The sequence below is a fragment of the Phoca vitulina genome, unplaced genomic scaffold (genome assembly GCF_004348235.1).
Source record: "Phoca vitulina isolate PV1807 unplaced genomic scaffold, GSC_HSeal_1.0 scaffold25, whole genome shotgun sequence".
NCBI lineage: Eukaryota > Metazoa > Chordata > Mammalia > Carnivora > Phocidae > Phoca > Phoca vitulina.
Window position 1 is genome coordinate 33,335,073 of NW_022589728.1, and position 17,622 is coordinate 33,352,694.

The 17,622-nt window shown below is 34.3% G+C and overlaps 1 protein-coding gene across 3 annotated transcripts in view; it reads left to right on the forward strand.

Annotated features, from left to right (window-relative positions):
• LRRCC1 (leucine rich repeat and coiled-coil centrosomal protein 1) overlaps window positions 1–16,965 on the forward strand; it is a 35,998-nt gene extending 19,033 nt beyond the window's left edge. For all 3 annotated transcript variants that reach the window (XM_032421693.1, XM_032421694.1, XM_032421696.1), the window contains 11 exons: window positions 642–790; window positions 3,252–3,456; window positions 4,131–4,270; window positions 5,882–6,083; window positions 6,472–6,657; window positions 7,430–7,604; window positions 8,483–8,646; window positions 12,473–12,681; window positions 12,777–12,914; window positions 14,597–14,732; window positions 16,280–16,965. In XM_032421693.1, the coding sequence (XP_032277584.1) occupies window positions 642–790; window positions 3,252–3,456; window positions 4,131–4,270; window positions 5,882–6,083; window positions 6,472–6,657; window positions 7,430–7,604; window positions 8,483–8,646; window positions 12,473–12,681; window positions 12,777–12,914; window positions 14,597–14,732; window positions 16,280–16,402 (1,827 nt within the window). In that variant the 3' untranslated portion in view covers window positions 16,403–16,965. The remainder of the gene's footprint in view (window positions 1–641; window positions 791–3,251; window positions 3,457–4,130; window positions 4,271–5,881; window positions 6,084–6,471; window positions 6,658–7,429; window positions 7,605–8,482; window positions 8,647–12,472; window positions 12,682–12,776; window positions 12,915–14,596; window positions 14,733–16,279) is intronic.
• Window positions 16,966–17,622: the final 657 nt, after the last annotated feature.

The window sequence follows — 17,622 nt, forward strand, 5'->3', positions numbered from 1 at the left end:
CCAGTTTTGGATGCATGGATCCCGGATTAAGAGGCCTTTAAGAAAGGCACCTGGCTGGCTCAGTCGGTAGAGCATGAGACTCTTGATCTCGGGTCATGAGCTCAAGCCCCATGTTTGGCAGAGAGCTTACTTTAAAAAAACAAAACCAAAAAAAAAAAAGGCCTTCAGGAATTTAAATATTCTTCAGTATTTGCCTTAATAATTCTCATGTTGTTAAGAATTTTTAGTACACGTTGATTTATATTTTTCTAATATTAACTTGCCCTTGTTTTACTTATGAAGTGCTAGTTACACTTTCAATTGTAATGTGCACTGTTCTTCCAGTAGTATAATGGTTTTTTTTAACAGTGTCAAACCTTTCATGCCATTGGTTTCCTCTCCCTGTTCTCAAGTATAGTGGCTTTAATGTTTGAAAAATAATAATTATCATTAGGACAGTAATAATAGCAGCTAACATTTATTGAGTGGCTATTATGTACCATGCACTGTTTTATATACTTTACTTTGATTAATTTGTTTAATTCTTACCACAGCCCTTTGAATTAGATAACTATTATTCCTATATTATAAGTGAGAAAATTGAGGCAATGAGAAGTTCAGTAACTTTTGCAGGTTCATATAACACTATTGTTTTCTTCCAGACACTTGTTGAACAACTAGACCAAGAGAGAGAGAAGAGATGGAAAGCTGAACAAGCTGAAAAGAAACTTATGGATTATATTGCTGAACTACACAAACATGCAAATGAAAAAAAAGATATTCATAGCCTGGCTCTACTCACCACAGATAGGTAAGGGAAAAGTCTGTAAACCGAAAGATCTCTCCTAGTGCAAAGAATACTAAACTTGGATCTGGAATACCTTAGTTTACACTAGGTGTAATAAGATCAAAAACAATGTATGTGGTTTTAGTTTGTTTTGAACTAATTTTATTTAAAGATTTAATGCTTTATAAATTTGTTATGTAAATGAAGGATTCAGGTACACTTACTTGTGCCTTCAAGCTGAGAAGTGTTAGATCAATAAATAAGAATAATAAGTGAAGAAGAGCAAAAGACTAGAACAGGAATTGGCTTTTTTTTTTTTTTTTTTGGTAAAGTGTTGGTTTCTATGAAGAATAGGGATTGGCAAACTTTCAGCTTTGTGAGTCATATTTGGTCTCTGTTGCATATTGTTTTCTACAGTGGGTTTTGGTACCAGATAACCCAAGTTTCTTAATTCTGGTATTTCTGCTTTTCCATCTTATCCGTTCCATTGCCTATTTTATGTTTTTTTCTGTATATATTCTCTAATACATTTTTGTCTTACTCCATTCTGTGAGAATAACAGTTTTCTGAAATTACAGTAACCTTTATCTTCTGTTTCTTGTAGGTAATTATTTTTAAAGTTATATTTTTCCTCGGGGTGCCTGGGTGGCTCAGTCATTAGGCATCTGCCTTCGGCTAGGGTTGTGGTCACAGGGTCCTGGGATCAAGCCCCACGTCGGGCTCCCTGCTCAGCAGGAAGCCTGCTTCTCCCTCTCCCACTCCCCCTGCTTATGTTCCCTTTCTCACTGTGTCTCTCTCTCTCAAATAAATAAATAAAATTTTTAAAAAAAAGTTATATTTTTCCTCAAAGGGTTACAAGACCTTTCCATAGAGTTCTTGTTCATTTTTATCTCTTATTCTTGAATGAGCACTGTGTTTCTAGATTTAGTATTTGCCAACAAATAAGGTTTGGGAAGTTGCTCTCAGTTCCATTTCCTGTCTGTTTATACAGTGGATAAATTCCCAATCTTAATAGATTAGTAAGTTGATATACACAGCTCCCAAGCCAATTCTCAGGTTCTTTTAGGCATTTAACTAGTAAAATTTTGTGGTACTCATGTATTTTCTATCCCCCACTACCTGTTTTTCTCATACTTTGTACCTACGGATTATAAGGAAAATTATAATACCCATCATTCTATGAGACCCTCTCAGTTATGCAAGCTATGATGCGTCATTATACTATTACTGGTCCTTCTACCACCACCCACCAACTTCCTGCCTTATTTGTTTTGGGAATTGCTATCTTTGATAAAAGAAGATGCTAGACCGGGGTAAAGAAACAAGATGGGTAAATTAACAATCTGACTACCTCATTAGGTACCTAAGTAGCTAATAGAGTGCGATAGTAGATGTATAGAGCCCCTGTGACCCTGAATCATGCAAAAGAGAGAATGCATCTTCCTTTTCTTCCTCCCAGAAAGATATGGTTTTATGAGGCTAAGCCTGAGTGTTCTAGGAGTTGTTTTTCTTTTAATTTAGTTTTGTTTGCCTTATAATTGAAATTTCTCCCAGACTTTGACATGTTTTCTCTTGTTTTTAGAGACCCAAGTTGGGTAAACATAATGCCTTAGTCCATGGCCACAGTGATTGGTGCATACAGTGGACATATGAACCAAATTGGACTAATCAGAGTCTTTCCTAGAACTCTTCTAAATTGAACTAGAGGAAGATAATCTTTTCTGTTTGGTCCTCAGAGGTGTTAGAATGTGAGCCCAGGAATGTTTGTAGCTTTTTCCTTCTCTCCATCATACTTTACAAGGAACCCTACAGTAGGAGAAATGGAAACCAGCCTGTAAAGAATCACAAGTAGAGAACGCTTATGGTCTTCATGGTTTCAGTGGTCCCTCAGAATAGTGCACCCCATCCTCTGAATTGGTTATGTAGGTCAATAAATTCTCCCTTTTAATTTAGGTAGTTAAGAGTTTTTGATTGTAATCAAAGGGTTTAACTGATAGAAAGCTAGGATCAGTATTTTGTGTCTGGGGAAGATACAAAGAAGTCTAAGTTGACTTCCAGTCATCTATTTATATATCATTTCTCTCTTACAGCTTTATAACTGTATCCATGTCTGTTCCCTCTCCTAGATGTTGAACTCCTTGAAGGCACAGGCTTTATCTTAATCCATCTTGTTTGCTTTTAAGCCCATACCTAGCACAGTGTCTGAAACAAATTAGGTGTTCAGTAAAGTTTTGCTGTTGAATAGTAAAGTTCATATAAGATAAAGTTCCATTAATTTATATAGAATGTTTTCCCTTTGGGCAGAGTGTTAGTTTCAGGGATGGGAGAGAAGCATATTACACTGTTTTTCAGCCATTTTTACCTAATGAGTGTTTGAAACATACTTCAAATCTTCCTCTTTATTGTAACCTTTAATGTTAACTACAGTTTTTATCCTTTTGTATGCATAATATATACTTAAAGCCACATTTGATTTCTGCTTTAGGCTAAGGGAAATTATTTTTAAAGAGAGAAATTCCAAAGTACAACTCGAAGTTATGGTTCACAAACTTCAAAATGAAATTAAAAAACTAACTATTGAATTAATTAAAGCAAGAGATCAACAAGAGGATCACATTAGACACTTAAGAACCCTGGAAAAAGCATTAGAAAAAATGGAGAGGCAAAAAGGGCAACAGCAAGCAGCACAGGTACTTCTCTCTTTTAATCTATCCGTCATATGAATTAACACAAATTCATAGTTTTATCTTGAAACAAATTATATTGTTACAGAGTAAACTTAAAAGATATTAGGGTATATGCAAAAATTAATTTAAATGTAACAATTCCTATGGAATTTTGAAGATTTTATTTTTAAATAGTCTCTACAGCCAACATGGGGCTCGAACTTATAACCCCAGGATCAAGAGTCGCATGCTCTACCAACTGAGCCAGCCAGGACGGACGGACACACACACCACACTGCGCCCCCCCCCACCTGCCCCCACCTCACTGTGGAATTATTCCTGACTAGCCCTCACAAAGCAGTTATAAGAACAGTTGGTGGAAATATTGTAGGTGATTAGGGTTGTATTCTGAGAGCCAGGTTTTAAAAGTCTTTAGGGAGCCTGAAGATTTCATTTTCATACTTTCTGAGTGGAAATTATTGAGATCTATGATGTAATTAAGCTATAGATAATGCTAGTGTGTTTGATGCTTCTAAGGCTATATTTTATGGGACCGTAGCATCATTAATTTAATAAATTTTGAAAATCAACTTAGTCACCAGTTCCTATTGAGAAGGCACTTTTCTTTGGAGAACTGGCATTAAAATAGAAGCAGGGAGAGTATTATCTAAATACTGTAATTGTGTATATTTACTCAGATGCGACTTATCCAAGAGGTGGAGCTCAAAGCTGCCGCTGCTGATACAGAAATAAACTTACTTAGAACTTCTCTTCATCAAGAAAAGGAACAAGTACAGCAACTTCATGAACTTCTTGCATTGAAAGAACAAGAACACAGGTAAATGAAAGATACATCAGAAAATAATGACTTTTTTTTTTTAAAGATTTATTTTTATTTGAGAGCACGCTCATGTGTGCACATGCACATGCACACAAGTAGGAGGAGGGGCAGAGGGAGAAGCAGACTCCCCGCTAAGCAGGGAGCCGGTCGCGGGGCTCAGTCCCAGGACCCTGGGATCATGACTTGAACCGAAGGCAGATACTTAACTGACTGAGCCATCCAGGCGCCCCAAATAATGACATTTAAAAATAGAAAAAGAAAAGTTTCTTCTCCCTACCCTACTCCTTTACATAAAACTAGACTGATTGATCAGTGATGAAATCTAACAATTAGTTTGTGAAAAATAACATGTTTATGTATGCATTAAAATCAGTCTTACATTAAGAACTAGTAGCTTAAAAACAAATAGGTGGCTTTATTGAGGTAAGAGCTTATAACAATGAAGCTTATTTTGTATTTTTCCAAACCCAACCAAAAATTGGTCATTGTAATACAGAGAAAACTGTTTTAATTGACCTCCTAGTAACCACCTATTAATCAATAGTCTTTATTCTCTGAGGTGCAGGAGTCAACAAACTTTTTTTATGAAGGGCCAGATAGAAAATATTTCAGGCTTTTCAGGCCATACCAAACTATATTTTTGTAGTAAAAAAAGTAGCCATAGGAAATATGTAAACAAATGGGCATGGCTGTGTTCCAATAAAAGTTTATTTCCCAAAAAGAGTCTCAGGCCAAATCTGGCCTATCAGTTGTAGTGTGCCAGACCTGTTCTGTGGAATCCACAATAATTTGAACACTTGCAGCTAGTTATCTACTTACTGCCCTACCAGTTGAATTGTGTATTTGCCATGGGTTAATTGTGTTTGTTCCAAAAACCTGTTTTGTTTTTACCCTTACATAAATGAGTTTTTTAATTATAAATTAAATTTTGATGTTCTGGGGAAGATTGTCATCATATGCAGGGGCAGAATGACTGTAATAAAGATTGGGGGAGATAATTGTAAAAATTAAAATTTTGCACTGAGTTTCCTTTACAAATATATTTTAACTTCTTGTTCTAGTTTAAAGAAACCAAAACTAGAAATAATGGATTTTGTAGTATGGGTTTGACTTACTCAGGAAAAATAGTGGAGAACTCTAAAGAATGAACGCACATTTAAATAAAAATAAACTTGCCCTGTATATCAAAAGATTGGTGAATAATTTCACACTTTAACTGATTTTTTTTCTATTAACCAACCACCAGTAACGGTCAGACTGTATTAGTTGTATATCAAAGATTCAGCCAAAGTAGAGGATATAGTGAAGTAGAATTTGACTTCTACAAATGCACCTAAAGAATTTTAGAAGCCATACAATGACTCTGGACTATCTCAGTTTAAATACGGCATACTCCTTTTATCCCCATCACCACTGAATATACAATCAAATGAAACTCATATTCTTCCTCTACCATCCTGTGCCAGTTTCTTTGCTCCAAAGTTAGGAGCTGATTTTAAATTACAAATAGAGAATATACGCTATTTTAACAACTATTTAAAGACCTTGAAAGTTTTTCTTTCCAGGTGAAATAGCATCCTGTGATTTTTATTTGTTTTTGCATTCCAGGAAAGAACTTGAAACAAGGGAGTTTCTCAGTGATGCTGAGTTCCAGGAAGCCTTAGCTAAAGAAGTAGCTAAAGAAGAAAGAAAGCATGAGCAAGATATAAAAGAATACCAAGAAAAAATTGATACATTAAACCAACAGTATATGGATTTAGAAAATGAATTCCGTATTGCTCTGACTGTTGAAGCCAGAAGATTTAAAGATGTAAGAATTGGCATCTAGCTTTTTATTGAAAACAGCATCAGCAAGATATGTTTGGATGAGAGGACTATATTTTAGAATTCTAGCTCTATTTACACATTGGCTATATGATTTTAAGCAAATTACTTAAATTCTTAGCACCTTAGTTTCTTCACATAAATAATAGCTACTCTTCAGTGCTGTTGCAAAAACTAAGATTATAAATGGTCAAGTAAAAGCACTAGAATAGGAATTGGGCAGCCTGAATTCTTCTATTACTATAGAGCAGGGATTGGCAAACTAAAGCCCCTGGGCCTATTTTTTAAATAAAGTTTTATTAGAACAGCTACAGAAACAAATAGTTTCTAAATATTTGGAGAACTGCTATTTATAATGCAATTTTGAAATATAGGTTAAAGATGGTTTTGAAAATGTTGCAACTGAGTTAGCAAAGAGCAAGCATGCTCTTGTTTGGGCTCAACGAAAAGAAAATGAATCTTCCTCTTTAATTAAAGATCTGACCTGTATGGTGAAGGAGCAAAAAATAAAACTTGCAGAAGTTTCGAAATTGAAACAGGAAACAGCAGCAAATTTACAGGTAAAACATTGTAACATATTTTCTTTTTAATTTTTTATGTCATAGTCTCAAGTATATCCTGACAATTTTAGGAAGTAACACAATTACAAACTTCTAATAATGCTAATTATATATCTGAGGTGTATGAGAAAAGTAATATAACTAGGGGATTAAACCATGATTTCACAGATTGTATTGCTTACACTAAAATAGTATTTAAGTAAAATAAGTGAATTTAAGAAGTGTACTAAGGAAATAGGTGCCAGTTGTACAGTGATACAGCAAAAATTGTGATGGTGATACTGAGATGGTAACCTGAGTTTGGGAAACACCACGCGAATTGCTGATAATTTTGTGGTGGTCATGGTTATTTTAGATATACCTAGCTGTAATAATTTTTAAATTTTTTAGTGCTTTTGTCTCAATTTCAAGCATTAGTGGTATTTTGCCCAAAGGAACTTAATTCCTGAAAGTGTCCTTTAGATTATTGATATAAATGCTTGATGAGAAATTTTGAGTATTCCATGTGTAGTTACTCTTTTAAGATACTGTTACTAGAATAAAATTCAGAGTTTTTAAAGGGATAGTCTCTTAAATTTTGACTTTTTATTTTACGACCTATATCGGTCTCTAATAAAATAAAAACTTTTTCTGATGTAAAATTTAGGAGCATTTACTATGCATTTATTTGCTTAAACATTTTTTCTCGTAAAATGCAAAAAGTAAAAAATAAGCACTTAAATGTAATAATTACTTTGCTTTCCCCCCCCCCAATGTTTCTGGGGATGTACAGAATCAAATCAACACCCTTGAAATCTTGATTGAAGATGACAAGCAGAAGAGTATTCAAATAGAACTTCTCAAGCATGAAAAAGTCCAGCTTATTTCTGAGCTAGCCGCCAAGGAATCACTAATTTATGGTTTGAGGACAGAAAGAAAAGTATGGGGGCATGAGCTGGCACAACAGGGTAAAATTTTCAAATTTTCAAAGCGAAAATAGCCCATTCTTCTAAATCAACAAATCTGGGTATTGAGAAAAGGAGGGGCTTATTAACTCTGCCTAACACACACCAAAAAAGAAAGTGATACTTTATATGGAAGGATAAGTAGGTACAGCCAAATGAAATGCCTCCTAAGATGTGAATTTATTACACAAGTTAGGAAGTTACATCTCTGATTTTTTTGTTGTTGTTGGTTTTCTTCCCAATATGATTTGGCTACTTTTCTGAACAGGTCTACCTTTACAGTGCTACAACTAAGTCATTGAAATAATTCTTTCTTATACAGTGCTTTTAAATTATTTGTATAGTACACAGTACTCAGTTTTTTCTAAAAATGTTGGTAACACTTATCTTGTTATGCATGGAGAAATGTGAGATAGTGTAAGAATGAAAACCACTTTAGGTTTAGGTTAATTTACTCTTAGTCTCCTTTCTTTTCCCGTCACTATGAAGCAAGAGATAGACACAGTTTTCTGGCATTTGTAGATACTTTACAAATTATGAATAGCTAGATGTTGGTTTTAATGGAGAATTGCTTATTTGTCCATTACATATAAGAATCTTGAATATGATTTTTTTGTTTGAATGCCATAACTTGACCAATTAAATACTACATGTCTGAGTTACTTGTTCTTGATTTGTAATTTTAGGTTTTCCAAATAACCATGGGTGTTTAAAAGACCTTTTAGTTCTCTTCCCCTTTTCCTTTCTGTTACGCTTTATATTGTTTTTTATTCAGTTTTTCTTTTTGGTTACTGTATTACACATTGTTAAATTAGATGTTCATAAAATACAAATCTTCCAAGGTCTTTTAAAGTTTGTTACTGCTGATGTTTATTTCTCAGGATCATCTCTAGCCTTAGATCGTGGGAAATTAGAGGCACAAATTGAAAGTTTATATAGAGAGAATGAGTCTCTGAGAAAGGCAAATGAATGTGATAATGATGCATTAAGAATTAAGTGCAAAATCATAGAAGACCAAACTGAAACCATTGGAAAATTAAAAACTGTAAGTTTGTTACTTTATTTTGGGAAAAGAGCATGTGGCAGATTTGTAAACCAGTGGATCAAATTATCAAATAAATATCTATCTCAATGAATCCAAGCTGTTGTGGAATTTGGGACAGATTGTCATGTGTTTCCTTGTATGAAATACGCCCTTTCCCTTTTAAAAGGACTGTATGGCTTTTATTTATTAATTTTAAATTACTTTTACCTCAAACTTTTATGGGATGATGTTATTATGGCCTGTGAAATAACTGAAAATAGTGTCAATAAAGGGTTAGGAATCTTAAGAAAATTCCTGTTTTATATGTTTAAAATATCCTTTTAGAGCATTGTTTAGGGTGTTCCAGTATTGCTAAATCACATCTCAAAATTATGACAAAACCAGCTATTCTGTATTTAAAAATAAATTTCCCAGGGGAAACCATTTTTTTACCCTCTTCTTCAATAAGGCCTATCTTTTTTTTTTTTTTTTTTTAAGATTTTATTTATTTGACACAGAGAGAGAGATAACCAGAGCAGGAACACAAGCGGGGGAGTGGGAGAGGGAGAAGCAGGCTTCCCGCCGAGCAGGGAGCCCGATGTGGGGCTTGATCCCAGGACCCTGAGATCATGACCTGAGCTGAAGGCAGACATCTAACGACTGAACCACCCAGGCGCCCCAATATAGCCTATTTTTTTTTTTTTTTTTAAGATTTTACTTATTTGTCAGAGCGTGCACACGCGAGAAGGGAACACAAGCAGGGGGAGCAGCAGGCAGAGGGAGAAGCAGGCTCCCCACTGAGCAAGGAGCCCGATGCGGGACTCGATCCCAGGACCCCGGGACCACGACTCGAGCCAGGGGCAGACGCCTAACCGACTGAGACACCCTGGCATCCCCCAATATGGCCTATCTTAAGAGAGATACTAACAGGATTGCTTGCTTCAAAGTATGTTACATGAAAAATTTCCAGAGGAATTTTTTTAGTTATCTTGAGCACTGAATCAAATTTGATCTCCAAATTTTTCTCCAAGAGATTATCTCTTAAAATATAAAAATGGAGAAAAGAGTTAAGAAACTGCTAAATGAGATTACCACCCATTAACTCATTCTTCAGAGTAGCCATAACGGCCTAAGATTTATTTTTCTTTTTCTTAGTCACTTTTTAAAAAATTCCTTGAGAACTTTATCAAGTACAGAAAATCATCATTTATCACAATGTTGCTATATCCATAGCTAGATTTAGGCTATGAATGCCTGAACTCTACCACCCTAAACAATTATATCAGTACTCCTCAATTGAAATTTGGTTTCAGTATATCCAAAAATTCAAATATATATGTCATACATGCCAAGCAGCAGGGAAAATTATTGAAATTTTTTTAGCAGTAAGCCTTTTTTCTTATTTTAAAAATCTAGCCAAGCATATTTTCCTTTGAGTTAAGCTAAATATGAAACACAAAGACTTGTGATTTGCTTGTAAGTTTCACAGGGCAAAGCAGATGATACTCTGGGTATAATACATTGTTTTTGACAAAGCTACTTCCACGGAAGACGGCTGCTTTTTTTTTTTTTTTTAAGATTTTTTTTATTTATCTGACAGGGAAAGACACAGCGAGAGAGGGAACACAAGCAGGGGGAGTGGGAGAGGGAGAAGCAGGCTTCCCGCGGAGCAGGGAGCCCGATGTGGGGCTCGATCCCAGGACCCTGGGACCATGACCTGAGCCGAAGGCAGATGCTTAACAACTGAGCCACCCAGGCACCCCAAGACTGCTGCCTTCTTGTCAATCTCTGAGCAGAAAGGAAATGACTAGTAATGAATGATAATAGTTGATCTGAAACACAGAAGAGTTTTAGTTTTAGGTTTTTGGGTTTTTTTTTAAATGTTCAGCCCATCATTTTTTTCCCCCACAATTTACTACATTTATTCTAAAGAACATTGCATCAGCCTCAAAGATATGAGTATTAGGGGTGCTTTCCCACTAATCATACAGCATAGAGAGATAGTTTGGCATAATTTCTTTCAGCAGCAAATTCATCATCACTAATACCTAAAACGGATAATGACCCTTATTTATTGTTAAATTAGATGTTCATAAAATAGAAATCCTCTGGGTCTTTTGAAGTTTGTTATTGATAATGTTCTTTCTCAGGCTTGTCTCTATCCCCAAATCATGGGAAACTAGGGGTTCGGAATGAAAGTTTATGTAAAAAGAACAAGTCTGCAAAAGGCAAATGAACATGATAATGAAGTTTGATGTTTTCAGTTTGGAGTTTGATAATTTCAATTAAATAGATTCTATAGTTAGCTTCTGACTATGGAAATCAGAAGCAGAAATTTTTTTAAATTCTGTTTCCTCCCCCTATAATTTTTTGGTACTTTTCAGTATATATGGCTCACATACTCTCTGATGATGCAGTGTTTGTTATTTTTTATTAATAGGATTATTTCATAAGACTCTTTTATAGCTTTTGTGGATTCCCATAATATGTGGCAAGACTGCTCACTCTTAAGTGCTTCAGAGAGTCATGGGGAGAAAATAAACAATTCATGACTTTTATGCAGATGTTGGTCAAAACTACAAGACTACCTGACATCTTCGCTTAGAATTTTTAGATATGTAACACACTGAGGAATTGAACCACCTCTTTATAATACTTATGAATACATACTTAAAAGTTAGCCTTTTCCAGTATTTATTTGTTTACCTCCATCTTCTTCCCAGAAGTAGGAAAAAGGGCAGGGTGGAGCAGAGGAAACAGGGTAAAAATCAGAACTACCAATATCATCTTTTTCTTACTTGCAGAGACTGCTATCAGTAGGTAGTAGATAGCAGGTCTATTCCAGACATCCAGGCATGCCCACATAAAGCAAACAAATGTTCACTGGAATAAATAACCTATATGAGGCCTAGTACCTGCAAACTTTTAACAGTGCCTATGGTAGTTTTGATCTTTCATTATCCCCTGCTTTATAGTATGTAAATACAGGATGAAGTCTGGCTCATGGTACAGAAGATAGAATAAAAAATGTTTTGGGGAAATATAAAACCTGTTTTTATGTGACATTTTAATAGTGATAAAATCATACTTTATTTTGAAGTAAATTATTTGCTCATCCTGATGCAGAAAGCACTTATGTTTAGCACAGTAGAAATAGCAGTTTAATTTGTGCCATGACATACACTGTGAATATCAGTCTTTGCTGTATCAGTCATCCACTCAGAGTTTTCTGTTTCTGTCATGAAATCATCTTTTCAAATGCAAAATTGCAATAATTGAAAATTTTATTGTGCTGCTTTCTTTTCCTTCTCTCTCCCTCTATGATTGATAATTGCCTAACTTACTGACATAAAAAATGTGAAGGGAATAAAAATCTTGTTTTTGTTAACAGCACTTAAAGTAGTAGTGATGTTTCTTATTGATTGTGATTTAAAAATGTCCTGTAGGGGCACCTGGGTGGCTCAGTAGGTTAAGTGTCTACCTTAAGGGTATGTCCTGGAAATCTCTTTGAAAATACTCAATAAATATTCAATTTATTTATTTATTTTTTAAGATTTTATTTACTTATTAGAGAGAAAGAGCACAAGCAGGGGGGAGGGGCAGAGGAAGAGGGAGAAGCAGGCTCCCCACTGAGCAGGGAGCCCGACACAGGGCTTGATCCCAGGATGCCAGGACCCGAGATCATGACCTGAGCTGAAAGCAGATGCTTAACCAATTGAGCCACCCAGGTGCCCCTCAATTTATTTTTTTAATTTGTAGTTTTTAGAATAATTTTAAACCATATCTAATTTAGGAAATGAGACGTTTAGGGTTAATAAAAGTAAAGTGCTGATTTTTTTTCTTGAAGTGTGTACAAGAAAGAGAAGAACAAATCAAAATATTACAAGAAAAGATCACTGAAATACAAAAATGTACTCAAGAACAACTTGATGAAAAATCTTCACAACTAGATGACATAATTGAAAAACTGGAAAGACACAATGAAAGAAAAGAAAAACTAAAACAACAGTTGAAAGTAAAGGAGTTAGAACTTGAAGAAATTAGAAAAGCTTACAGGTATATAGTATTTCCTGTTGAGAAATAAAATGTGGCTAAATAATTTCATATAAGCAGTTTTATTTTTTAAATTGTTTTTTTTTTTTTCATATTAGTACACTTAATCAGAAATGGCATGATAAAGGAGAGCTTCTAAGTCATCTTGAAATGCAAGTAAAAGAAGTGAAAGAAAAATTTGAAAACAAGGAAAGGAAACTTAAAGCAGAAAGAGACAAAAGTATTGAACTACAAAAGTAAGCACTAAGTCCCAAAGTATGTGGGAGATCTTTAAACATAAACACTGAATTGGGATGGGTGAGGTAATGTAAAAAGAAGGACAGAGAAAAGGACTAAACACATGTTGGACTTAGTTATTTGCAAAGTAATTTACTTCCATTCTATCTATAAAATATAGATAATAGTTCCTACCTCCAATGTCTGATGTGAGGTTTAAATTTTGTGTATATGTATATTCATGTATATATGTGGCTTGTATGAGTTACTTAGTGCCTGACACATAATAATTGCTGTGGAAGAATACTAATTATACTCTATAGAAAGTTTTAATTGATAATACAGTTACTTGTTTGTCTGCTAACAGACCCTGTTCCACTTTGCTGTCAACCAGCAATAATATAGGGACTTTGGCTTGGAACCTGTTGTAATTTTCTCTCCTGCCTGTCATAATTTGGAGTCTTTTATATCCGAAAAGAAATAATCATTTCTTTTTTTTTTTTTAAGATTTTATTTATTTATTTGAGAGAGAGAGAGAATGAGAGACAGCATGAGAGGGAGGAGGGTCAGAGGGAGAAGCAGACCCCCTGCTGAGCAGGGAGCCCGATGGGGGACTAGATCCCGGGACTCCAGGATCATGACCTGAGCGAAGGCAGTCGCTTAACCAACTGAGCCACCCAGGTGCCCAGAAATAATCATTTCTGATAAATAGCAGTTCCTAAACTTTAATATAAATCATAAAGCCTGATAGTTTTCAGAATCTCTTATATTACATTGTTTATTGTTGTGTTAATCACAAAACAGTAAAGACCTGATTTTTTTTTATTTTACACATTAATACTTTTATGACTAAGATTAGTATGTATGATTTTTGACTTAATAGAATTTTAATAAAAACATTTATTTATATAGCCTTTTATGATATATAAATTGATTTTTTTTCTTATATCTTAATTTGAACCCAGCAGTAGTTCTGTGAGGTTGGCAGAGCAGGTAGGATTATCCTGTTTTATAGTTAGTTGAAAAACTTAAATGCAGAGTTTGTGACTTGCCCTTAAGTCATATGGCTACTAAGTGTTGCAACTGGGAATAAAAAAGACTTGATTCATGGACCCTAATGTTCAGTCCATTATTACTATGGGCTATACTAAAAGCAGAAAATGTGTTCATTATGGACTTAACTTTTTTAATAAAATTATTCACATTTAATATAAAGGAACTGGTTCTGTGCCTCTAAGAAACTTTTAGCAATAAATTTTGTGAATACTATTTAATGTCTTTATTAACATAGAGTATTATCGGTTAAGCATTAACATAGAGAAGTCAGACATACAATACATATTCATAAACTTAAACCTTCCTGTAGTGTATACCTCTCAAATTAGCTTACTACAAACCCATGGGGAAAAAAAGACTGATAATAGTCATCTGTGAATGTGCTTATAAATCATTAGACTCAAAATAAATGAGAACCCAAGTACTCTAACTTTTAGAGGGTGAAAGTGTAACAAATTTTCATTGATTTTACCCTACCTTGTTGTGTTACTAACAGATTCCACTGGATGATGAAACCAAGATAGCCCTTTGCCACTTAATGGAGTTATACTTCCATTAAAATATGAATATAAGAGTTGCCATCTAAGAAGAAAAAAAATCCTAATTTTTATGCACAAAGATACATAGTTTTTGTTTTATTTTTAAGGGATGCGGTGGAAAAGCTTCATAGTATGGATGATGCCTTTAAAAAACAAGTTGATGCAATTGTTGAAGCTCATCACGCTGAAATAATACAACTGGCAAGTGAAAAGCAGAAATACATTGATTCTGCAAATTTAAAGGTACTATAAATAAAAAGTGCAATCCATCATTATTTTGGAAAAAGTTTCCAAAGAGTATTTTATTAATTAGGGTTTTAGACTATCACTGATGGTTTTGAATGATATCATTTAATATCATTAACAGAGGAACTTAGGGTGATGTTAAATCAGAGGTAGACATCAGAATCACCTATAGAGCTTTTTAATAATACACATGCATGAGCTTCCCCATCAGAGACTTTCATTTCCTAAGTCTCTGGTTAGACCTAGGTGTTTTTAAAACACAACAGGTAACCCCTGTTTGGTTTGATACGACCCGTCTGTTGAGATCCACTAGGTGAGTGGACAGATGGAAATTTCCATTTTCCCTTGATTCTGAAGCAGCAGTAAGAAACTGAGATATCTGTGAGACAGAGATTGAAAATCTGCTAACTGGGAAAGAGTTCATAAACAGAAAGAGTAACTCCATATAATGACAGTTGTGTGATTAGTTGACATAACCCTCAGGAGTCTGTGTGAAAAAAAAAGAAGCAACAAGGTCTTTGGAAATAATGACAATAATTAAGGAAGTATAACTTGTTCAAAATGTAGTTCTTTATTTTATTTCAGGTCAACAGATGTTTCAGAAGTTTTCTTTATAATCTACCAAGTGTTAACAAGGGTGCATCAGGTAATACCAAATAAAGCATAAGATTAGGTCCTTAGCTGAAAGGAAAATATTGTTTAATTTTGGACATCTGGTGCCAATATGGTGTAATAGCAAAGGGATGGATGTTAGAGAGTTACAGAAATGGCACCAGGGCTTAAGTGTGATAATCGTGAAAAAAAATTACAAATTATTACATAAAGATGATAATTTAAATTAGGAGAAATATAGTTTTCTAGGGAAAAAGACTAGGAAGTCTGTATTAGAGATTCAGAAGAGGGAAGTAAACAGAAAGGAATGGTCATATTGATAGCATTATTAGGAATGTTGTGTCATAGGAGAGAGAGTTTCAAGCAAAAATTAATAGTATACAATACAGAGAATCCTAGGAGAATATAGGTTAGGAAGGAATGATAAAATTATCTCTCAAAAAGATGGTAATTTATAACCAACAGGAATTTTAGAAATGCAGTAGACCAGATTAAAGCGTTTCTTTGAGAAGGGAGGTTATCTCAGTTTTAAAAGTCTATAAGGAACTGATGTTTTAGTTGAAGTCATGACTCCTCATTCATACATAGCACAGGACAGTGGAAAGATTAAGTCAGAAGACTGAGTTTCTGTTCATATGTGCTACTGAGAAACTGCACAACCTTGAACAAATTTTCTAAGCTCTAAAATACAGTTAAGATAAATTACCATGTGCTCATCATAAGAATCTGTGAGATCTAGACAATATAAATGTAAGTACTTTGTGTACAGTATTAGTATTTGAACAAGTTACATTATACATACTTCTTTGCTTTAAATGAATACCACAAGTTACAAAATTCTAAGAGTGAAGTTTGACTTTTTCTTTCAGAATGCATTTTTAAAATATATTTTCTTTAAAAAATTTAAATGCAAAATTTACATGTTGATTTAGGTTCATCGAGTTGAAGAAGAAATGCGTGAACTTCTTCAGGAAACATGCAAGAACAAAAAAGCAATGGAAGAAAAAATTAGGCAACTTGCTTTTGCTCTAACTGAAATTCAGCAAGAAATGTGATGGTTCTGAGAATGAATTTAACTGAAATGGAACAGCAGACCTATTGTAAAAATGATTAAATATTGTAATAGTAGTAACTGCTATGACTTTGAAATGTCTCTTTCTACACATTTCATTCTAATTATATTTTAAAAGACTTTTGATCAAGTATTTTTTAATTGTATATGTAGGTTTTTATAATAAATTGTTGATAATTATGTGTACTAGAAAAACCTATCAAAATAACTAGAGTTACAACACTTTCTTGTTTCTGTGCTATACATTGTTTGGTAATTACACATTTGTCTTCAAATATGTAAATGGAAATTAACATTAGTATTTGGACTATATGAGGTAAAGTATTTTCATCATTGTTGTTACCTTATTGTGTTGATGAAGAACTAATTATATTTATTGGTCATCCTTTAGTTGACGTAGCTCCATTTTTTTTTTAAATGCTCATAAGTGTAGCTGAAAAGTATTTGAAGTCTGTATGTTAAAAGATACGGCATTCTTTACAAAGCATATGTAGCCATCTCCACATCACTCATAAAGACCCTTTTTTTTTTTTTTAAGGTTTTATTTATTTGACAGAGAGAGCACAAGCAGAAGGAGAGAGAGGGAGAAGCAGGTTCCCTGCTGAGCAAGAGCCTGATGTGGGACTCGATCCCAGGACTCTGGGATCATGACCTGAGCCGAAGGCAGACGCTTAACCGACTGAGCCACCCAGGCGTCCCTAAAGACCCCTTTTTTATAATGTATATGACTTCTTCATTAAAGATTACATATAAGGTTTCATAAACATCATCTGTTCCTCAAGAGGAACACTGCTGTTCCACCTTCGTTTTCCCTTCTAATCACAGTATTTGAAAGAATTCTTATTTTTGTCATCTCTTAGGTTGCTATATATGCAGAACAAAAACCTAGGTACTATCACTATTTCTAAAAGAAAGAATATAATATCACATTTTTAACTAATAGCCACTGAACTAAGTTGTTTGGGGTTTTCTTTGTTTTTTTATCATGGGGCTTGAACTCACGACCCTGAGATCAAGACCTGAGCTGAGATCAAGGGTTGGACACTTAACCAACTGAACCACCCAGACACCCCTGAACTAAGTTTTAAAAATTAAATGCAATCAGAAGAGTAAATGTTTCTAAAAGAGAGGGCTCCATTTCGTGAGAGGCAAGCTTCTTCCTGAACTCTATGGGACGGCATCAAGCATACCAACATGCACAGT